Source organism: Bombina bombina, chromosome 4 (assembly GCF_027579735.1).
Source record: "Bombina bombina isolate aBomBom1 chromosome 4, aBomBom1.pri, whole genome shotgun sequence".
NCBI lineage: Eukaryota > Metazoa > Chordata > Amphibia > Anura > Bombinatoridae > Bombina > Bombina bombina.
In genome coordinates this window covers 711,754,049-711,779,118 of record NC_069502.1, presented here as the reverse complement: position 1 = coordinate 711,779,118, position 25,070 = coordinate 711,754,049, and the positions used below count along the sequence as shown (strand labels likewise).

At 35.2% G+C, this 25,070-nt stretch overlaps 1 protein-coding gene across 4 annotated transcripts in view; it reads left to right on the top strand.

Moving 5' to 3' along the window:
• EYA4 (EYA transcriptional coactivator and phosphatase 4) overlaps nt 1-25,070 on the top strand; it is a 506,638-nt gene that overhangs the window by 458,679 nt on the left and 22,889 nt on the right. For all 4 annotated transcript variants that reach the window (XM_053710909.1, XM_053710910.1, XM_053710908.1 and 1 more), the window contains 5 exons: nt 3,928-4,017; nt 10,451-10,509; nt 14,234-14,394; nt 16,911-17,025; nt 20,898-21,019. In XM_053710909.1, coding sequence (XP_053566884.1) covers nt 3,928-4,017; nt 10,451-10,509; nt 14,234-14,394; nt 16,911-17,025; nt 20,898-21,019 — 547 coding nt within the window. The remainder of the gene's footprint in view (nt 1-3,927; nt 4,018-10,450; nt 10,510-14,233; nt 14,395-16,910; nt 17,026-20,897; nt 21,020-25,070) is intronic.

The window sequence follows — 25,070 nt, the reverse complement described above, 5'->3', positions numbered from 1 at the left end:
TAATGGGTTAAGAAACCAGAGTCCTCATTTAGTCCTAATTAAGCAAGTTGAAGTGCATTATCATTTTCATTTCAAAGGTTTTTCTTTCCATGGTGTTTGTGAAGTTGCCTCTGAGAATCTTGATTTTGAGGTTTTGAATGGAGTGGTCAGGTTGGGTGAAATAGTGACCAACAGGGGTATATTATTTTGTTTTACAGTGGTTTTTGATTGAGTGTCTGTGTAAGTTAATCCAAAGGTGCAGTTTTTGGCTTGTTTCTCCAATATAACATCCCATTTCACATGCCCCTTTAATGTTATAGGATTTACTAAATAAATCCTATAGTAAATCTTATAACATTAAAGGGGCATATTCATGTATATCTGCAAATGTGGTATACATGATACATACAACTACCTCATATTCCCCTGTATATCCCACACTCTCTATGCATAGATACACAAGTAAGCCTATGTCCACACTTTTGTCATTATTATTATTCCCTTTCTTTTTCTTTCTTTGCTTTCTCATTTTTTAACTATCTCATATTCCCCTGTATACCTAATTTCCCATCTTTATACATATTGATTCTATGTTGATATATAACTTTATGTCAGTATATACTTTGTGTATTACCATATATTTCCCCTGCCTGTTATCTTTTACAGACACTATCTGCCTGTCTCCTAAACCCCCATCATGATTTTTATGACACCCCATCCCCCCCTGCATTCAGACCTCTGTAACACTTTGTCTTTTTAGCCGGTGTTTTAAAATATAATCTGTAAATTCCTTCAAATTGGTCAGTATTGCTTCAGACTTGAAAAAGGAAGGAACTCTTCCGAAAGCTCGTCATTTTATAAATGTATAGTTTGTCCAATAAAAAAGTGTCATTGCTCAATGCAATACTCTGTTGTAATACACTGTTATTTTGATATATAAAACTATATATATATATATATATATATATATATATATATATATATATATATGTACAGTATTTATAAAAAATATATATAGTATGGATATATATTTTTCCAAAAAACTATCACACACACACATATATATATATATATATATATATATATATATATATATATATATATATATATATATATTTATTTATGAAATGTGAAATATTCATATTTTCATGTTGGGTTAACGCACTTGAGAAAACGAGATCGGGTTAGCGCTAATGATGTAACATTTTACCCAACGTTTACTGTCTCTTAAATCTTAAAATATACTAGAAAAATATTCTACTGCTCATTTCAAATTCAAAGCAAGTGTTATTGCATTGTCTTTTGTATTGTATTGTGTATTTATAATAATTTTTTTCTACTGTATTTAGGGGTCCTTTAAGCATTTTATGAGGAATCATATATGCAGTTTAATGTCCCTTTAATGTTAATGTTAATACAATAAACCAATTCATCCTGTGACTTGTTATGGAGAATTTTTACTAGATAGGAGGTCTGTAGACCATTATGCCAGATAGGTGTTTTGGAGTTAATTTTATTAAAGTGATGAAATATGGAGTCACTGTTACAATACAGGTAAATTATCTAACTGTGTACCCTGGATGTATGTAAGAATTAACAAATAATAAATAATGATAGAAAAATTTCTGCTAATGTCAGTATTTCAGACCTATAATACAAGAACACAGTATATTACCAGCCCTCCAGTACTTGAAATTCGCCCAAAAACTGAATGGAAAGTGAACTAGTTTACCTGCTGGAGTGTATAACAATGTTTACAAATAGCTCATTTACTTTTATTTTGTATAGTAAAGTACAGGTTATAGAAAAACTATGTAAACAGGAAGGATTAGATGAAGTCACACTCCCAGTGGGGGATGTGATAGAGAGGTTAATTTTCCATTGCTCTCTCTAACTATTGGTATGTAATTAAGCAGTGAGTAAAAATATAAGAGGACTTGGTGTAAATATTTAGACGGATACGATAATGAAGTCTTCTCTCTCTAAACACTCAGAACATTTTGGGCCAAATTACGAATGGCGTTAACAGTTATGCGCAAGCAAAAAGGGGTTTATAGCGGCTGTTTGTGCGCTTCCGATTACAAGTTAAAGTTAATTGTGAGCGCTTGAGCACAATCGCGACTTATGCTAGAATGATTACCGCGTCCTCAGATCTCTGGTTAACTTTCGTAACACAAAAAAAAAGTGTCACAAAACACATCAAAAATACATTAAAAAGTATAGTTACACTCAAAATAACAATATCTAATAAAAATATTTTAAAAAAATATTGCACAAAAATTTTATAAAGGCTCAAATATATGAGGTCTCAAGTGTTAGAAAAAAAGTCAGGCAAAGGGCTTTAACATTGAGATACATACAGATACATCTCTAATATGTATTTATATGTGAATATATATTTACAGACATATATACACATAAAAACACATAAATAAAAATGTACGCACCCACACACACATATATACAGTATATATATATATATATAATATGCACTGGAGCCCCTTGCAGTCAAGTAGATTAAAACATGTACAAGTATATTTATACAATATTCATATTTAATAAAGTATTTTACTGTGTATTTACTATAAATAATTCACATTCCAATGTTCTGCACATTATTCTAAACATTTATAAATAGATATTCCTATATATTTATATATATATATCTATAACCTACAGGTATATATAGTCATGTATATATATATATATATATATATATATATGTACATATATATAGGTATAGATATATATTGTAGCAAAATACCATCATTATTATTATACTTTATATATATAAAGCTCCAACAAATTCTGCAGCGCTGTCCATGGGTACAAAAGATAAGAGCCTAATGATACAAAATTTTTAAGAGAAAGGACAAAATGTATCAAACAAATACAAGAGGAATTGAGGGCCCTATTCCCGTGGGAACTCACAATATAGAAGGGTATAAACAGAACATATTCTGCTATGTGAAGAACATTGGAATGTGAAATATTCATATTTAATTTGCTCCATTGACTTCTTTGGGGTGAATACGTTATTGCGCGCAATGTTCTAAGTTTTTTAAGCGAGTTGAGTTAGTGCGCAAGCAAAAACAGTTTACTTTCAACTTCTAATATGAGCGCTACCACGATGCGCACAAAAAACTTACTTCTAGCGAGTTAGCGCTTGAACGGGAGCATTAAATACTACTCCACTTGTAATCTGGCCCTTTATTTTGTTGTGGTTTCAATTACCAGAAGCAGTTATTTCCTATACAAAAATAAATCTAAAGGAACCTTTTCCCATGCATATTTAAAGGGGCAGTCTAGTCCAAAATAAACTTTCATCATTCAGATAGGGCATGTAATTCTAAACAATTTTCAAATTTACTTTTATCACCAATGTTGCTTTGTTCTCTTGGTATTCTTAGTTGAAAGCTAAACCTAGGAGGTTTATATGCTAATTTCTTAGACCTTGAAGGCCACCTCTTTTCAGGATGCAATTTAACAGTTTTTCACCACTAGAGGGTGTTAGTTCATGTGTTTCATATAGATAACACTGTGCTCATGCACGTGAAGTTACCCGGGAGCCAGCACTGATTCGCTAAAATGCAAGTCTGTCAAAATAACTGAAATAAATGGGCAGTTTGCAGAGGCTTATATACAAGATAATCACAGAGGTAAAAAGTATATTAATTTAACTGTGTTGGTTATGCAAAACTAAGGGAATGGGTAATAAAGGGATTATCTATCTTTTAAAACAATAAAAATATTGGTGTAGACTGTTCCTTTAATTCTGCAGCTGGTACTTGGAAACACATTCAGGGAAACCAATTTTACAGTACACTGCCCCTTTAAATTACCCCCCCCCCCAGTGAGGTCATCTCCCTGTGTGATCAATTTCTTCAATATGAATTGTTTTATTTCACTTGCATTTTTCATTGAGAGTTTATTATTCATGTTTTAAAGGATTCACCAACAGCTGTGACTCTTGGATTGCGCATGGAAGAAATGATTTTCAATCTCGCCGATGCACACTTATTTTTTAATGATTTGGAGGTAAGCCAGAATGGTTGCTTTACTTGTTACTATATTTGGTCCGTAAGTGCTCATTCCAACAGCTGTAGTCCTCATACTTGATGAGCAGCGATATATAAACTTGTCTGTTTACTAAACAAGCCTAAATGAGTTTAGTAAAGATTCTGCAGAAACAGGGATCAAGTTTATCTGAAATTAAATTAAATCTCCCTGATTATGTAAAAAAAAAAAGTCTTCTCACTCCCAAATCAATATTTTACTGTCATCCATGGCATGTTTTTAGACTGTGAGAAGATCAGACGTATTAAAGGCACAGTAACGTCAAAATTAAACGTTCATGATTCAGATAGAATATGCCATTTTAAACAACTTTCAAATTTACTTCTGTTATGAAATTTGCTTTGTTCTCTTGGTTTCTTTTATTAAAGAGTACAACTAGGTAGGCTCATAAGAGCTCAGTAGTGTGCACGTGTCTTTAGTAACTTATGGCAACAGTTTTTTGCAACATTGTTTGTAGCTTTATTATACAATGTTGCAAAAAACTGTTGCCATAGGGTACTAAAGACACATGCAGTTTTACTCTTCAATTAAAGATTCCAAGAGAACAAAGCAAATTTTATAATAGAAGTAAATTAGAAAGTTGTTTAAAAGCACATGCTCTATTTGAATCATGAAAGTTTAATTTTGACTTTACAGTCCATTTAAAGAGATATTAAACCCACATTTTTTCTTTCATGGTTCAGATAGAGCATGCAATTTTAAGCAACTTTCTAACTTACTCCTATTATCAATTTTTCTTCATTCTTTTTGTATCTTTACTTTAAAAAGCAGGAATGTGATGCATAGGAGCCGGCCCATTTTGGTTGAGAACCTGGGTTATGCTTGCTTATTGGTGGGTAAATATAAGCCTATCCGTGGTGCTGAACCTAAAATGGGCTGGAAGCTAAGATTTACATTCCTGCTTTTAAAATAAAGATAGCAAGAGAACGAAGAAAAATTAATAATAGGAGTAAATTAGAAAGTTGCATAAAATTTCATGCTCTATCTCAATCATGAAAGAAAAAAATTGCGTTCAGTGTCCCTTTAAAGAGAAAGTTATTTATATACAATACTTCATACAGTCAATACAGTCAATACAGTCAATAAGGAAGAGTCAGGCCAATTTATAGATATTCTCAAAAATCCAATGTCATATGAATGTATTTTATTAAAGATACATGAACGTCAAAATTAAAAACTCATACAGAGCTTACAATAGAAAAAACTAAAATACTTTCCAATTTACTTCCGTAAATAAAAGCAAGCAATTATTTTGGTCTCCTTTTTGAAACATTCATAATTCAGGTAGAAAAGGAACAGTAAATACAAAAGGATTGGGTAGAAAATTAAATTTTAAACAACTTTCCAAACTAGTTCAATTATCAATTTTGCTTAGTTCTCTTGGTATCCTTTGTTAAGGAGTAGTGAGCTCAGGAGCGTGCACATATCTTAAGCCATATGGCAGCAGTGTTTGCAACATTATTTCAAGAATCAGATAGAGATAGAGAATACAATTTTAAACAAACAAGATTCCAATTTCCTTTTATTATATAACTAATACCTATATGGAAATAAAAAATCCCCCCCAAAATAAAAACACCCACTAATCTAATACTAAACTACCAATAGCCCTTAAAGGGACAGTCAAGTCCAAAAAAAACTTTCATGTTTTAAATAGGGCATGCAATTTTAAACAACTTCCCAATTTACTTTTATCACCAATTTTGCTTTGTTCTCTTGGTATTCTTAGTTGAAAGCTAAAACTAGGAGGTTCATATGCTAATTTCTTAGTCCTTGAAGACTGCCTCTAATCTGAATACATTTTGACCACTAGAAGGCATTAGTTCACATGTTTCATATAGATAACATTGAGCTCATGCACGTAAAGTGACCTAGGACTGAGCACTGATTGGCTAAACTGTATGTCTGTCAAAAGAACTGAAATAAGGGGGCAGTCAGCAGAAGCTTAGATACAAGGTAATCACAGAGGTAAAAAGTATATTAATATAACTGTGTTGGTTATGCAAAACTGGGGAATGGGTAATAAAGGGATTATCTTTCTTTTTAAACAACAAAAATTCTGGTGTTGACTGTCCCTTTTAATGGGCCTTTTTGTAGGGCATTGCCCTAAGTTAAACAGCTCTTTTACTTACAAAAATTACCAATTTCCCCCTTACAGTAAAACAACCAACTCCCTAAAATAAAAAAACCTAACACTAAAAAAACCTAAACTACCCATTGCCCCTAAAGGGGCATTTATATGGGCATTGCCCTTAAAAGGACATTCAGCTCTTTTACAGCCCATTAAATCCCTAATCTTAAAAAAAATAAAAAAAATCCAAAAACTAAGCCCCAAATAGGTACTCACCGTTCCTGAAGTCCGGAAGAAAAGGTCTTCTTCCAGGCGGCTCTGTCATCTTCTATCTTCATCCTGTGTGAAGGCGGCGCGGAGCAGAGCGGTCTTCCCTGATGTGCGGATCTGGAGCGGCGGTCCTCAGCGGCATTCTACAGCAGCGGTGATCCTCGGCTGTGTGGAGGCCCCTCTTCATCCGATGTTCGTCACACACTGAAAATTGAATGCAAGGTACCGCATTAAATTTGGGGTACCTTGCATTCCTATTGGCTGAAATTTTGAAATCAGCCAAATCAGCCAATAAACATGGGGTACCTTGCATTCAGCCTTCAGTGTTCGACGGACGATCATATGAAGAGGAGCCTCCATGCCGCCGAGGACCACAGCTGCTGAAAACCGCCGCTGAGGATCTGTGCATCGGGGAAGCCAGCTCCGCACCTCAGCTCTGTGCCGACTTCGCTGCATATGAAGATAGAAGATGATGGAGCCGCCTGGAAGAAGACCTTCTCTGCCAGACTTCAGGAACGGTAAGTACCTATTTGGGGCTTAGTTTTAGGATTTTTTTTTATTTTTAAGATTAGGGATTTAATGGGCTATAAAACAGCTGAATGCCCTTTTAAGGGCAGTAAAAGAGCTGAATGCCTTTTTAAGGGCAATGCATATTCACATGCCCCTTTAGGGGCAATGGGTAGTTTATGCTTTTTTAGTGTTAGGTTTTTTATTTTGGGGGGTTTGGTGGGTGGGGGGTTTTTACTTTTGGGGGGGGACAATATATTTTTAAACGTAAAGGAGCTGGTTAACTTTGGGCAATGCCCTACAAAAGGCCCTTTTAAGGGCTATTGGTAGTTTAGTTTAGATTAGGAGGTGTTTTTATTTTGGGGGAAATTTTAATTTTCATAGGGATTAGGTTTATTTTTTTTAAATTTGATAATTTTGTTTTTTGTTTTCTGTAATTTAAAAAAATATTTTTGTTGTAATTTTAGATTATTTTTGTTGTAATTTAATGTTAGGTTTTATTTAAGTGTAACTTAATATTGGGGTTAATTTAGGAGGTGTTAGGTTAGGGGGCTTAGTAATTAAATTAGTTATTTGCATTGTTGGTGGGTTGGAGGTTTAGGGGTTAATAGGCTAAATAGGTTTATTGTGATGTGGAGCTTTGGCGGTTTTGGGGTTAATATGTTCATTAGGTTTATTGCGATGTGGGGGTTTGTCGGTTTAGGGGTTAATAGGTTAATTAGATTTATTGCAATATGGGGGTTTGGCGGTTCAGGGGTTAATAGGTTAATTAGGTTTATTGCGATGTGGAGGGTTGGGGATTTAGATGTTAATATTTTAATTATGTTATTTGCGGATTAGGGGTTAATTACTTTATTATTTTGCAATGTGTTTTTTTTTGCAGTTTAGGTGATTGTTAATACTTCGTGTGGGTGGTTATATTTTGTTATACTTCGTGAGCATCTTATCATGAGATTCTAGCTAGTTGGTCTCTCTCTTTTAACTTCTCTTTTAGCTTCACAATTAGCTCCATAACTCATTATCTATACTGCTTTTTTATGGATATCAATCTTCTGCTATTATGTAAAAAATGTTCCTTTGTTCTATAGAATTAGCGTTTTGGCTTTTCTAGGGAGCGTGGGACAAGCACAGTTTTTACACAAAATCAAAATGTGTTTAATGTCCTTTTAATAGTAACTTAGGGCTTGTTTCCATTGAGGTATTAAAGTTTGGAAACTGGTGGTAACGTTAAAATTCTCCATTGACTTTAATTGAGATAAATGTTTTTACCACCAGTCTCCAAACTTTACCACCTTAACGGAAACTAGGCCTTAGATTCTTAGACTGAACTCAATAAACCTGCCTTGTAGAAGGTGCCCTATCACAGCATTCACACACTATGGGGCCTATTTATCAATGCCTGTAGCGTATCATGTCCGACAGACATCGTTGAATGGCAACAGCATACGATGTCGGCATTTAACGTTGCGCAAGCAGTTCGCCAGAACTTATTGTGCAATGCCCCCCCTGAGGATTTGTGTCAATCAACCTGATCGTATAGGATTGGGCAGATTGCAGACCGCAGCCTCAGAGGCAGTTTACCAGTTATGGAGCAGCCATCTTTAGACCACTGCATCATAACTGCTGTTTCCGGTGAGACTGAAGGCTCGAGCGGAAACAGGGGCATTAAGCTCCATTTGGAGCTTGATAATTCGGCCCCAGTGTATCACATTATTTATTATTATTATCATTTCCAAAGTACTGGGTAAATGACTAGAGATACATAATGACACCGATTAATAGTAAAAAGATATACAGATACATAAAATAAACTAAACAAAGCAAATGAATACAAGGAAGCAAGGTCAAGAACAGGCGTGGCTTTAATTTGACACTAAACTCACAAAGGAAAATAACATAGAAGGAGACATTCACAATTTAAAGCCATTACTTTTTAACAGTAAAATGTAAGTGTAGCTTGAGGTTCTGTAAATTTTAGCTACAATGAAAATTCAATTTGGTGTTGGGAATCAGAGAGTGCAGGCACAAAACTTCTGTAGATAAGCTCTGACTGGAATCTTGATTTCACGATCCTTATATAGTGTGTGTATATATGTGTATATATACATATATATATATATATATATATATATATATATGTATATATATATATATACACATATACCATATATATATATATATATATATATATATATATATATATATATATATATATATATATATATATATATATATATTAGATAAAAGGATTGACTAACCATTGCTTGGGACCAGTGTTCCCTTAAGACCACATTTTGTGAGTGGCAGTAAAACAGTTAATAAGGAATCTATATCTTCCTTCCTGCATTGTGTAGTGTTTGCTAACTGCAGGGTTTGGTTCCCTAATTAACTGTTTCACTGCTTGGGACAAACCCCCCACAATGAATATAAGAGCATTAATGGGGTCAAAGCTGGCAGAGTCCACCATACCAGTTAGAACATTGCAGTAATTCTAAAAATAAAAAAAAAACACTAGCTTTACTAAATTCTCTTCAAATAAGTTTTGGGAACTTAAACTAATGTAAAAATATTCTTGAGGGTTTTTTTTCATTTCAACAGTAAATGTGTATTATTATGTTTTTTGTTACATGTGTAACAGATGTTTATGATATTCACATCGTAAACAGGCATGAAAATATTTGTTAAAAGTGTGACAGGATTGTGTGCCAGCTTTACCTTGGCACAAAGTGTGGGTCGCAAATTTTCATATGTGATCGTTAATGGAAAAATGTTGTTAACATATAACAGCTGTCGTTTATAATTTAGATATCCATTTTGACTTTAGCAACTATACATTACAGGGTTATGGATAGATGAATAGATGGATGACTTTGTATAACTTTTTAAGTTATAAATTCATCTGGCCACTAGGGGGCAGTTTCTAAAAATGTATGTGTTTTCAGTAGTGCAGAATTTTAAAAATGTGATTGGTTGTCTCATTTGACTGCATTGCTGTTTAAATTAATTGAATGTGTAAAGCTAGGGCGATTAAGGATTGTTTAAACCTGATTGGGTGACTTACTGCATTAATCATTAATGGACAGGTGCTGTGAAAATAAAATATGAATGGATTAGCCAATCAATAAACAGACAATCAAGCACTATAAAGCTAGAAAGATAAAACAATAAATAAAACTCTGTATCAATGTAATATTTATTGTAAGGAAGCATACTTTTTATTTGTTTACATTTTCCTCAGTTCCCTATCTGTTATTTTTTCCCCCTAGAAATATGCTGTATGTTAATCCATAGTGCCATCTACTGGTCAGTGATTTCCTTGCACATAATTGATTTTTCAATTTCCACACCGCATTGAACCCTTTTGTAGCGTAGCAGTGCAGATTTTTGTGTTGTAGTGTTTTGTTTCAGGAATATTTGATGGTTGTATCTAACACTTTAAAAAGAATAACATGAACAGCACTTACCAGTACAGTATTATATTGTTGACGCATAGATTGATTTTTACACATTACCAACTCTTTTCTTTCCCTTTTTTTTTTTTTACAGGAGTGTGATCAGGTTCACGTAGATGATGTCTCTTCTGACGATAATGGCCAAGACCTTAGGTAATACTCCATAAAATGTAAAATACATTTCAGATAGTATTAAGATTTGTGTTCCCAGTAAGATGTGCTGATATATGCACAACACAGATTACTACCTCAACACACACACACAAACAGGACACACACAAACAGGACACACGCAGTTTTATTATTTAAAAGCAAATATTTTATTAACAGATTGTTATTTTATAGCAATTTGCTTTGTTCTGTCTAAGGCTGAAAGGTTTTTAAACAACACAAGCACACACAAATAGTGAGTTATCATGTTGCTTGTATTTGTAAATATTTTATTAAAGTTTGGTTATTTTTATAACACTTTTAAAACAAATTTTCATATACTAAGAATGAAGCACCTGAGTATGTAACTTCCATGATAGCATCTGCTTATCTGGGTGCGCTTGACTCAGGGAGCACAAATTTATGTTTTAGTTTTGTTTTTGTTGTTTTGTTTTTTTTATTTGTTTTTTTTATTTAATCCGAAATCTATAACATATAAAAATGTTTGTGCCCAGAGTGTGTCATAATTAGAGGGAGCTTTAATTATTAGGTGTCTAGAGGTTTTAATGAGGAAAACTTTGAAATTCCATAAAGCATAAATACGTTTTTATTTCATCTTTCCTAATGCAGCAGTTCTTATAGAATTTGTAGTGTCTGATATACAATATAAAAATAATCAATACAACCAAATTTGGAAAGAAGCAAATGCAAGTTTAACTTTAAAAGTTTCATTTTTGTTCATGTTAAATGACACATTAAAGGCTGTTTCGGTAGTGAGGACAGGATTGCTTTCTTTGTCAGGTCTCCAACATGTCATTACACTCACTGTTAATAAAATAATTATGAGTGATAATTAAAGTAGATGGCCATGTGTACTTTTATATTTTAATCTAGGCAACGTCATCCTATAGAGGGGTGGATCCAGAGCCCAATATCGGGAGGGGCATTGTGCCAGATTTATTGTGTGACACAGATGCACATACACAAACACATATTCACACGCTTATACACAAACACATGCACACACATATATATATATATATATATATATATACACACAAATACACATGTACAAACACACACATATGCACATCCATACACACTTACATACAAACATATATAAATAAACACACACATATGCATATACACACATATTCATACACATACATGCCTATATACACAATTGTACACACATATACACATACACATATACACAGACACACACATATACACACATGCTCATACACACACTTACATAAAAACATATATACACACATGCATATATACACAAACACACATACACACACACATATACACAAACACACACACACATATACACAAACACACACATATACACAAACACACACACACATATACACAAATACACACATATACACAAACACATACACACACATATACACAAACACACACACACATATACACAAACACACACATATACACAAACACACACACACATATACACAAACACACACATATACACAAACACACACACACATATACACAAATACACACATATACACAAACACATACACACACATATACACAAACACACACACACATATACACAAACACACACATATACACAAACACACACACACATATACACAAATACACACATATACACAAACACATACACACACATATACACAAACACACACACACATATACACAAACACACACATATACACAAATACACACACATATATGCAAACACACACGTTACATTACAATTATACTTCTCCCTTTACAATGGCAGCTTAATTCTCATCACAACAGCACAGCCATCCCAATTCCACTAACCTAATAAAGTAGAATCTCATACACCTTTATGTGAAGTCAAGTATTTATAAGTATTCATCCATCTCTTAATGCCTAATGTTTTCTGTTTGAACCATCCAGGGTAATGAGTATTAGTGGCAGAATGTGTATGTTACATTGATATGCTCAACTGTCCATTTATTTAACTATTCATCTGTTATGTTATGGGCACTTCTAGATGTCTATAGATTCCTTTGAGAGATAATTTAAAACAATAAGGGGTTAATGATGATGTCACTTACCTCTAGCCAATGAGATTGTTTTTAATCCTTTTTAGACAGCTCTAGCCTGTATGTAATTAGGTCTATGATTACGGTCACCAGGACCGAAACCGGTCAGACCATACTCCTCATGGCTTAATACCCTGTGTGTAGTCGAGCCTGATTTTAATAAGATTGGAATAAACTTTGTTTTTATATTCTGATGTGGTTTGAATGCCTTGGATTTTTCGTTTTTTTTATCAAATCAGAATTTGTTTTCATCTTTTGCCTGTCTGCACACCATACACTATACACACTATAGCTGCCATGTCATAAGAGCGGGCACCAATGCTTCACCACAGCCTCTCTGACTAAGATTTTTTAAAAATCTGCATATGGAGCACCTGAAAGGAGGAGGGTATACGGACTAAGTAACATCTTCATGCTACACTTCTAGGGAACCAAAAGTGAACAGCACACAGAAAACAATGCACATGCCTCATAGGCATTCACTACATTACAAACAATACAACCTTTTTTATTCCAGCACTTCAATGTAATTTAAACAAAAACAGGAATTTAGTTACATCCTCTGGCTAGAAATTCTACAAACCACAGCAAGGTAATCCTTCCTGATATACAAGCTGATACACTCTCTCTCCATAGGTGCCTCAGATAGATATAGATATAAACGCAAATATACATTTTTATTTTTGCTTCTTTATTTATTTAGTAGGTATTGGGGGTTATTACTACTAATGACTGTGTTCTTTCACTATATAAGGTTCCTGGAGATGTCTGCGTATCTCTTTCTCTCTCGTGTGTGTGTGAGAACCTGCAGTCATATGGGGTCAAAAAGGCTTGTAAAGACTTTGATAAATCGACCCCATAGACTCAGTTTCAATGCCCTCACTTGTTGCTCTGTTGTTAGTCGATGGGCCATACAGTATATATATACACATATATTTGTGTGTGTATATATATATATATATATATATATATATTAATATTAATATTAAAATTTAAAAAAATCAAGAATACTTTCATTAAACATCTACTAAGCAATTTGTAATGTTTTCATTAAAGGGATACTAAACTGAATTCTTTTTCTTTTATGATTCAGATAGAGCATGCAATTATAAGCAACTTCCTAATTTACTCCTACTATCAATTTTTCTTTGTTCTCTTGCTATCTTTATTTAAAAAGCAGGAAGTTAAAGCTTAGGAGCCGGCCCATTTTAGGTTCAGCACCCTGGATAGCGATTGCTTATTGGTGGCTACATTTTGCAAACTAATAAGCAAGCAGAACCCATGTTCTCAACCAAAAATGGGATAGCAAGAGAACGAAAAAAAAATGATAGTAGGAGTAAATTAGAAAGTTGCTTAAAATGTAATTCTCTATCTGAATCATTAAAGAAAAAAAAAATAGTGTCCCTTTAACCCTTTTTTAAAAAGGAGTCTTTTTTTTATTATTTCACATTTTTGCTAATAATGTTACAATATGCATGACACTTCCTAAACCATTTGTTCCATCTGTACAAATTATGATTTAAAAAATGATGCTAAAAATGCTAAAAAAAAAGTTATGACAGGTGGTAAAATACCCATCTCTGCTTCTCAGGCATTTATAGTTGTTGGTCTTTAGAAGACTTATTTGAAATCTTCTCATTAATTTGTTTTCTCCAAAGCTCCTACAGTTTTGCGACTGATGGTTTCCGAGCAGCAGCCAGCAGTACAACTCTTTGCTTACCCACTGGTGTGAGAGGCGGAGTAGACTGGATGCGAAAACTGGCTTTTCGTTACAGACGAGTAAAAGAATTATACAATACTTACAAGAACAATGTAGGAGGTATTTTCTTTAGTCTTGTTTTGTTTTTCGTTTTGTTTTTTTGTTTGTGTTGGTAATGCCATATACATATAACTCCTTTATTGTTAGAGAAGGTTCAACTCTTTGCTACGCAGTGTCTCTGGAAGATCATTTAATGCATATTTACTCATTCTATGCTATTTAAAGGGACAGTCTACATCAGAATTGTTATTGTCTTAAAATATAGATAATCCCTTTATTACCCATTCCCCAGTTCTGCATAACCAACACTGTTATATTAATATACTTTTTACCTCTGTGATTACCTGGTATCTAAGCATCTTCTGACAGCCCACTAATCACATGACATTTTATTTATTATCTATTGACTTGCATTTTAGCCAATTAGTGCTGTGTTGTGCGGACTCTTAAATAACTCAACGGGCAAGAGCACAATGTTATCTATATGGCCCACATGAATTAGCAGTCTCCTGTTGTGAAAAGCAAATAAAAAAACATGTGATAAGAGGGTGTCTGCAGTGGCTTAGGAACAGGCAGAAATTTAGAGGTTTAAATATTATAAAGTATATTAATATAACAATGTTGGTTGGGCAAAGCTGGGGAATGGGTAGTAATGGCCTTGTCTATCTTTTTAAACAATAACAAGTGTTGACTGTCCCTTTAAAAATCTATAACAGAAATAAATATTACATGTTGCCGTATTTTACCTTTAGAACAAAAATAAAGAAAAAATGAATATAGATTGTTCTCCAATCTAATTTTCGTGTTTCTGATTTTATCTAAAGAAAATCAAGTGGAAAGTTAAAATCACATTGCCATAACATACAAACCGTATTTTTCTGCGTAAAACAAATGCAGGAATCATTATTGGTCTAAAACAATAATTCTCACATATTACTATTTAGTCACTATATCACCTTAAAAAATATCTAATTTTATTGTAATCTTCACAAATTAATACAAAGCAGCATATTTAATAACAAAAGTCCATGTACATTAATTGATTTATTAATAAAGGGGATTAATACGATAACATTTACAGGGCTCTATCTCCAATTATACTGTGGGTTAAACCCCTTTGTGAGGGTTAAATACACAGAAATGTAAGGTTGATAGCCTTAAAATGACATGCTCTAACAAATTATGTCCCATTCATTTTAGAAAAACATTAATTAACAGGTAACTTTCTCCACAGGGTAGTAGTCTATGGGGCATATTTATCAAAGTGCGAGCGGACATGATACGCTGCACATCGATAAATGCCGACAGCATACGCTGTCTGCATTTATCATTGCACAAGCATTTCACCAGAACTGCTTGTGCAATACCGCCCCCTGCAGATTCGCGGACAATCGGCTGCTAGCAGGCGGTGTCAATCAACCCCATCGTATTCGATCGGTTTGATTTCTGTCCGCCACTTCAGAGCTGGCGGACAAGTTTTGGAGCAGCGTTCTTTAGACCGCTGCGTCATAATTTCTGTTTCCGGCGAGCCTAAAGGCTCACCAGAAACAATGGGCATCAAACTCCATTCAGAGCTTGATAATTCGGCCCCTATGGGAGATTCTTTCTTAAAAATAGTAACTTTATAAGAATCTTTTGGAAATATATGCAACAACACAGTAAACTTGAGTGGTTGAAGAAAACAAACCAAATCTTAAAGGACCACTCAATGCAGTAGAATTGCATAATTAACAAGTGCATAATAAAAAGACAACGATTTAACACCTACTCTAAATTTCAAATAAGAAGTAGATTTTTTTCTGACAAATTTATTTTTTCTTCCATTTTCCGTCCCCCTGTATCATGTGACAGACATCAGCCAATCACAGACTAGTATAAGTATACCCTGTGAGCTTGTGCACATGCTCAGTAGGATCTTGTTCCTCAGAAAGTGTGAATATAAAAAGACTGTGCAAAATGTAATAATGCAAGTAAATTCGAAAGTGTCTTAAAACTGCATGACCTGTCTTAATCCTAAAATAGGACAAGTTCCACCAATTTATATTTCCAGTCTAATTAAAATTATGTGTTGGTATTCTGTTGCATTTTAATTAATATTTCTATTAATTATATTGATTTATCGTGCTCAACAATTATTGTCTTTATTTTTATTTATTATTTTGTTTATTTGCGGTCAAAATTTAGAAGGAACGATTATCACAGAGTCTCCAGCATAACCAGTTGAGGTTCCACCTGTTTTTTATTTATTTTATGCTAGTACCAAAGCTCATACAATTTGATTCATAAAGAGAGTGAACATAATAATGACGTCTTTTTCGAATAATGGAAGTATGGCTTGTTTTAAGGCACTGTGCATGATCTCCAGTCAGTCTATATTATAATGAAGAAAGGTATCTGTGAGCTATATTTCCTTAGAAATAATATCCAAGCGATTTTCTCATAGTGGGTGAATAATAACCTGGTTATATATAATTTTGGGGGGGAAGTGTATTGGGGAAAATTGACTGGAATAAAATATTTCACATTTCCATGAAAGCAGCATTTAATCCATGATTTCCTGCCTGTTTGTATTGAAGGACTTTTTGGCCCAGCTAAGAGAGAGGCCTGGCTTCAGTTGCGAGCAGATCTTGAAGTCCTGACAGACTCTTGGCTCTCAAATGCACTTAAATCACTATCACTCATTAGCACAAGGTAAGTTTGAGTGCATGCTTATATTTCATCACTAAATGCACAGTTATAATGTCACTTATGACTTGTTTTCCTCATTCATTTTTGTGCCAGACTAATTTAAAGCAGATAGAAATGTAGCTTGTGCACACAATAGTAGGCAGTGTATTTACTCTAACGTCTTACATCATTTTAGTAGCATGTCATAAGTATTGCTGAAGGTGTTACAGTCATACTCGGTAAAATCATAGGTTTTATTGCTGTGTTGTATTTGCCTATTTATAAAAGAGCAAATTGCAACATATTTACTAAATTTGGATATGAAACAATAAACTTTCTGTCACTAAGATAATTGGCTAAATGCACAAATATAAAATTCCAGTTCCTGTGTCATTCTGTGCAGGTAATTTACTATATCTTGAGGTAGATTATCAGATTATAGGGGAAGGGCTATAACCTAGGAATATGATTTTTCTCATTTGAGAGTGTTTAGTGAGTTGAGGCCACCAGTGCACATTCATGTGAATAAAGAACATTATTTTAATGCACAGATTAATTTATATGCTACAAAATTTGACAGAAATGGATGATCTGATTTGCAGCTAAAAAAAAAAAAAAGGTTTAAGGGAACATAAAAGTGTTTGCTTTTATCTCGTCCTTAAAGGGAAATGAAACCCACGTTCATGATTCAGACAAAGAATACAATTTTATAAAACTCCAATATACTTTAATTCTCTTTTATCCTTGGAAGAAGCTGCAGTGCACTGTTAGAAGCAAGCAGTATGCATTGGGTGAGCCAATAACACGAGGCATACCATGGTATCTTTTTCAACAAAGGATATCAAGAAAACAGAACAAATTACATAATAGAAGTAAATGGGAAAGTTGTTTAAAATCACATGCTCTATCTGAATCGTGAAAGAAAAAAAATGTCTTTTACTTCCCTTAAAATATAAACTTTCAGTATATATTCCCTTAAATTGTATCTGTACCTATGTATGTGTGTATATAAACACACACACTGGGGCCGATTTATCATTTTCTGTCCGACATGATATTTAAAGGCTGATTTTGCTCAGTGTTAACTTGTCAGAGGCAGGGACTGTTGCTGTCCCGAAACGTCACAAACTGCATTAAAACCTTTTGCCACATTTTGAAGAAAATTCAGTGAGTGCTTCTTTTTTGCATCTATATATATATATATATATATATATATATATATATATATATATATATATATATATATATATATATATATATATATATATATACAGGGAGTGCAGAATTATTAGGCAAGTTGTATTTTTGAGGATTAATTTTATTATTAAACAACAACCATGTTCTCAATGAACCCAAAAAACTAATTAATATCAAAGCTGAATAGGTTTGGAAGTAGTTTTTAGTTTGTTTTTAGTTATAGCTATTTTAGGGGGATATCTGTGTGTGCAGGTGACTATTACTGTGCATAATTATTAGGCAACTGAACAAAAAACAAATATATACCCATTTCAATTATTTATTTTTACCAGTGAAACCAATATAACATCTCAACATTCACAAATATACATTTCTGACATTCAAAAACAAAACAAAAACAAATCAGTGACCAATATAGCCACCTTTCTTTGCAAGGACACTCAAAAGCCTGCCATCCATGGATTCTGTCAGTGTTTTGATCTGTTCACCATCAACATTGCGTGCAGCAGCAACCACAGCCTCCCAGACACTGTTCAGAGAAGTGTACTGTTTTCCCTCCTTGTAAATCTCACATTTGATGATGGACCACAGGTTCTCAATGGGGTTCAGATCAGGTGAACAAGGAGGCCATGTCATTAGATTTTCTTCTTTTATACCCTTTCTTGCCAGCCACGCTGTGGAGTACTTGGACGCGTGTGATAGAGCATTGTCCTGCATGAAAATCATGTTTTTTTTGAAGGATGCAGACTTCTTCCTGTACCACTGCTGGAAGAAGGTGTCTTCCAGAAACTGGCAGTAGGACTGGGAGTTGAGCTTGACTCCATCCTCAACCCGAAAAGGCCCCCAAGCTTATCTTTGATGATACCAGCCCAAACCAGTACTCCACCTCCACCTTGCTGGCGTCTGAGTCGGACTGGAGCTCTCTGCCCTTTACCAATCCAGCCACGGGCCCATCCATCTGGCCCATCAAGACTCACTCTCATTTTATCAGTCCATAAAACCTTAGAAAAATCATTCTTGAGATATTTCTTGGCCCAGTCTTGACGTTTCAGCTTGTGTGTCTTGTTCAGTGGTGGTCGTCTTTCAGCCTTTCTTACCTTGGCCATGTCTCTGAGTATTGCACACCTTGTGCTTTTGGGCACTCCAGTGATGTTGCAGCTCTGAAATATGGCCAAACTGGTGGCAAGTGGCATCTTGGCAGCTGCACGCTTGACTTTTCTCAGTTCATGGGCAGTTATTTTGCGCCTTGGTTTTTCCACACGCTTCTTGCGACCCTGTTGACTATTTTGAATGAAACGCTTGATTGTTCGATGATCACGCTTCAGAAGCTTTGCAATTTTAAGAGTGCTGCATCCCTCTGCAAGATATCTCACTATTTGTGACTTTTCTGAGCCTGTCAAGTCCTTCTTTTGACCCATTTTGCCAAAGGAAAGGAAGTTGCCTAATAATTATGCACACCTGATATAGGGTGTTGATGTCATTAGACCACACCCCTTCTCATTACAGAGATGCACATCACCTAATATGCTTAATTGGTAGTAGGCTTTCGAGCCTATACAGCTTGGAGTAAGACAACATGCATAAAGAGGATGATGTGGTCAAAATACTCATTTGCCTAATAATTCTGCACACAGTGTATATGCACACACAAAGATGTGGCCATTCCCTTGTATTTTAAAGTTTTGGCACTCTTGCATTTTAAGAGAGAAACACAAAAGCCTGACTGGAGTTTGCCAAAATGCATGTTGATAAACCACTGTCCTTCTGGGAGAATGTCCGTTGGACAGACAAAACTAATGTAAAGCTTTTTGGCAAGTCACAAGAACTACATGTTTACAAAAGGAAAAAAGAAGCTTTCAAAGAAAAGAACACCATCCCTACCATGAAAAAACATGGAGGCGGCTCACTGATGTTTTGTGGTTGGTTTGCTGCCTCTGGCACTGGGTGCCTAGAATCTGTGCAGGACACAATGAAATCAGAAAACTATCAAGGCATTATGGAGCGAAACGTACTGCCTAGTGTCAGAAAGCCGTGTCTCAGTCACAGGTCATGGGTTCTCCAGCAGGATAATGGCCTGAAACATACTCCAAAAAGCACCCAAGATTGAAACATTTGACAGTTCCGAAATGGCCTTCTAGGTTAAGAATACCAATAATTTTGTTCATGCCATTCTCATTTGGATACCAAATACTTTTGTTAATTTTTACTTAGTTCAAAAATAGTTGTACATTTTCCTAAAAAAAATGGAAGGGTAACCAATACTTTCGGCCACGTCTGTGTGTGTGTATATATATATATATATATATATATATATATATATATATAAAAATGTATCATTAATCTAACTGAACAGTTATGCCACCATATATGTTTTTATGTTTTAAATATATGTGTGTGTGTATTTATATTATTTATATTTATACAGCTCTAAGGATAGTTGGTGGGTCATGAATCCCGAAAAAAGGGGTGCTTGCACAGATATTTTTATGTCTTTTAATATTGCATTACTAGCTTGGAGCAGCAGAAGTGCCATGTACTGTATTTGTTAACTTTTCTCATTGACTCAAGCAAAAAACAATGTAATTGGCAGTGCACCTATGGCGTTTTCAGTGGCTCCTGGTGTTCTGATTGGTGCATACAATTTAAGCAGATTACATAAAACAACAAAATGATAGTAAATACATATCTTTTCTTTTCAGAAGTAATAGTGTGAATGTCTTGGTAACAACGACACAACTTATCCCAGCACTTTCTAAGGTCTTGTTATATAGTTTAGGAGGAGTTTTTCCTATTGAAAATATTTACAGTGCGACAAAAATAGGTAAGAATTCTTATTTTTATTACATTATTTCAACATATTCTGAACTGGCATGTTTTATGGCACTAGTTGACCTATGTATTTCAAATTTAGGAGCAAGAAACAATAGCTACATGTAAAAATATCTAATAAATACAATTCTGTTTTGCAAAGCCTTGTTTATGGGCCCCAAAATATAACATTATATATTTCCTAAAAAAGTAAGGAGTACATGAATGTTTGATTTGGTCTTTAAGACTCTGTTCTTCTTTCTAGTGGAAAAAGAGCTTCTTAAAATAAACAGAAAGCTTAAACAGATTTTTTAAATTAAAAAAATAACTATACTTTTCAACTTTTTTCTGGGTAATGTTAAATAGAACACAGCTGAATTGTTATCATCTTCTTATATTTCATAACTTTGAAATGATAGTATAATGGAAGCCAGTTCTCATTTAATTATGCAAATTCAAGTGGTGACACTTAATGGCACATGTTTATCCACAGTAATGCAATGTAACAAAGGTACTCAAGTGTTTCTTCTGTATGCTGAGCACCTGGGGGTCGATCCGATATAAAGCGTCGCCCGCAAAAGCCGGCGACGCCAATATTTGCGCGGATTTGGTATCACATATACGGCGTAACCTAGAAGTTACGCGCGTATATTTCTGCCGTCGCCCGCAGTTTTTTGGGCCATAGGCAGGTATACCAAACCCGCGCAGTTTGGTATCCAATATGCAGCGTAAGGACTTACGTGGCGAAAATGGAGAAAACTTACTCCATTTTCACCTCGCCACAAAAAGCAGCCGTAAGAAGCCTTACGCTGACTATTGGAGCCCCGTAACTCCCTAAACTAACTAGAAAATAAACCTAACACCTAACGCATGCGCAATGTCTATCTCCCTGTCAACCGCGATCTGCTAAAATAAACCTAACACCTAACGCATGCGCAATGTCTATCTACCTGTCAACCGCGATCCCCCCCCCCCCCCCCCCCGAAATCCCTAATAAAGTTATTACCCCCTAAACCGCCGCTCCCGGACCCCGCCGCCATCTACATAAACTAACCCCCTACTGTGAGCCTCTAAAACCGCCGCCATCTACCTTATCTATCCCCTAATCTGACCCCTTACACCGCCGCCACCTATATAAAAATGGAAATATCCCAATAAAGGGATATAAAAGAGCGCTGATATTCGAAAAAGAGAACAATATAAAATGTAAAACCAAATAATAGACTTAAAATATAGTAGCTCAGATCTACCGTGTTAGTCCTATTTACTGTCCATAAGCTGGTAGTAAAATAAAGGAATATGGATATCCTCCTAATGGGAATGGTGGGTCAGGCTGCTCCTCTTGATCCCAGAGAGTGTGGAACAACTGTAGATAAAAGAAGGAGAGAGGGCGCCACAATAGCGTGATATCGTCTGGAATGCAGGTACAGATAAAAGTAAGTATTATGCTTACCAAATAGTATGGCACTGTGCTGTGACCAGTGCAAAAAAGCAGGCTAGCACTTATCAGTGGCTAGTACACTGTGGAAGCCAGGTTCCAAAGGCATTTGTCCTGGTTGCAACTCTGTGAATATCTCCTGTTGGCTGGACTTCAGGTGCTGCAAAGGTGTAATCTTTTATGTGTTGTTCAGTTGGTATTTGATGAACCACAACACAGACAACTTCAAATAAAAATGACTTTTAATACTTATGACGCGTTTCTCAACCTCCAGGGGTTGTTTCATCAGATAAAAAAGTGAACTTTTTTATCTGATGAAACAACCCCTGGAGGTTGAGAAACGCGTCATAAGTATTAAAAGTCATTTTTATTTGAAGTTGTCTGTGTTGTGGTTCATCAAATACCAACTGAACAACACATAAAAGATTACACCTTTGCAGCACCTGAAGTCCAGCCAACAGGAGATATTCACAGAGTTGCAACCAGGACAAGTGCCTTTGGAACCTGGCTTCCACAGTGTACTAGCCACTGATAAGTGCTAGCCTGCTTTTTTGCACTGGTCACAGCACAGTGCCATACTATTTGGTAAGCATAATACTTACTTTTATCTGTACCTGCATTCCAGACGATATCACGCTATTGTGGCGCCCTCTCTCCTTCTTTTACCTATATAAAAATGATTAACCCCTAATGTAAGCCCCTTACACCGCCGCCATCTCTATTAAAATGATTAACCCCTAATTTAATCTACCTACCCCGCCGCCAGCTATATTATCTATATTAACCCTAAGTATATTATAGTTAATATAGGTATTACATTATATATATTAACTATATTAACCCTAATTATATTAGGGTTAATATAGTTAATATAGTTACTATAGTATTTATATTAACTATATTAACTCTATCTAACCCTAACTAAATTTATATTAAATTAATCTAATTCATTTATAAACTAAAATATTCCTATTTAAATCTAAATACTTACCTATAAAATAAACCATAAGATAGCTACAATATAATTAATAATTACATTGTAGCTATGTTAGGGTTAATATTTATTTTACAGGTAAATTGTTAATTATTTTAACTAGGTATAATAGATATTAAATAGTTATTAACTATTTAATATCTACCTAGTTAAAATAATTACCCAATTACCTGTAAAATAAATCCTAACCTAAGTTACAAATACACCTACACTATCAATAAATTTAATAAACTACTAACATCTATCTAAAAATACAATTAAATTAACTAAACTAAATTACAAAAAAAAACAAACACTAAATTACAAAAAATAAAAAAAAGATTACAAGATATTTAAGCTAATTACACCTATTCTAAGCCCCCTAATAAAATAATAAACCCCCAAAATAAAAAAAATTCCCTGCCCTATTCTAAATTCAACAAATTTCAAAGCTCTTTACCTTACCAGCCCTTAAAAGGGCCTTTTGTGGGGCATGCCCCAAAGAATTCAGCTCTTTTGCATACAAGAAATACAATACCCCCCCCCCCCCCATTACAACCCACCACCCACATACCCCTATTCTAAACCCACCCAAACCCCCCTTAAAAAAGCCTAACATTACCCCCCTGAAGATCTCCCTACCTTGTCTTCACCACACCGGGCCAAACTCCTGATCCGATCCGGGCGATGTCTTCCTCCAAGCGGCAAAGAAGAATTCTTCCTCCGGCGATGTCTTCCTCCAAGCGGCAAAGAAGAATTCTTCCTCCGGCGACGTCTTCCTCCAAGCGGCAGCAAAGTCTTCATTCTTCCGGCGGCATCTTCAATCTTCTTTCTTCGCTCCGCCGCCGCGGAGCATCCATCCCGGCCGACTGCTGAACTTGGAATGATGTACCTTTAAATGACGTCATCCAAGATGGCGTCCGCCGAATTCCGATTGGCTGATAGGATTCTATCAGCCAATCGGAATTAAGTTAAAAAAATCTGATTGGCTGATTGAATCAGCCAATCAGATTCAAGTTCAATCCGATTGGCTGATCCAATCAGCCAATCAGATTGAGCTCGCATTCTATTGGCTGTTCCGATCAGCCAATAGAATGCGAGCTCAATCTGATTGGCTGATTGGATCAGCCAATCGGATTGAACTTGAATCTGATTGGCTGATTCAATCAGCCAATCAGATTTTTTTAACTTAATTCCGATTGGCTGATAGAATCCTATCAGCCAATCGGAATTCGGCGGACGCCATCTTGGATGACGTCATTTAAAGGTACATCATTCCAAGTTCAGCAGTCGGCCGGGATGGATGCTCCGCGGCGGCGGAGCGAAGAAAGAAGATTGAAGATGCCGCCGGAAGAATGAAGACTTTGCTGCCGCTTGGAGGAAGACGTCGCCGGAGGAAGAATTCTTCTTTGCCGCTTGGAGGAAGACATCGCCGGAGGAAGAATTCTTCTTTGCCGCTTGGAGGAAGACATCGCCCGGATCGGATCAGGAGTTCGGCCCGGTGTGGTGAAGACAAGGTAGGGAGATCTTCAGGGGGGTAGTGTTAGGCTTTTTTAAGGGGGGTTTGGGTGGGTTTAGAATAGGGGTATGTGGGTGGTGGGTTGTAATGGGGGGGGGGGGGGGTATTGTATTTCTTGTATGCAAAAGAGCTGA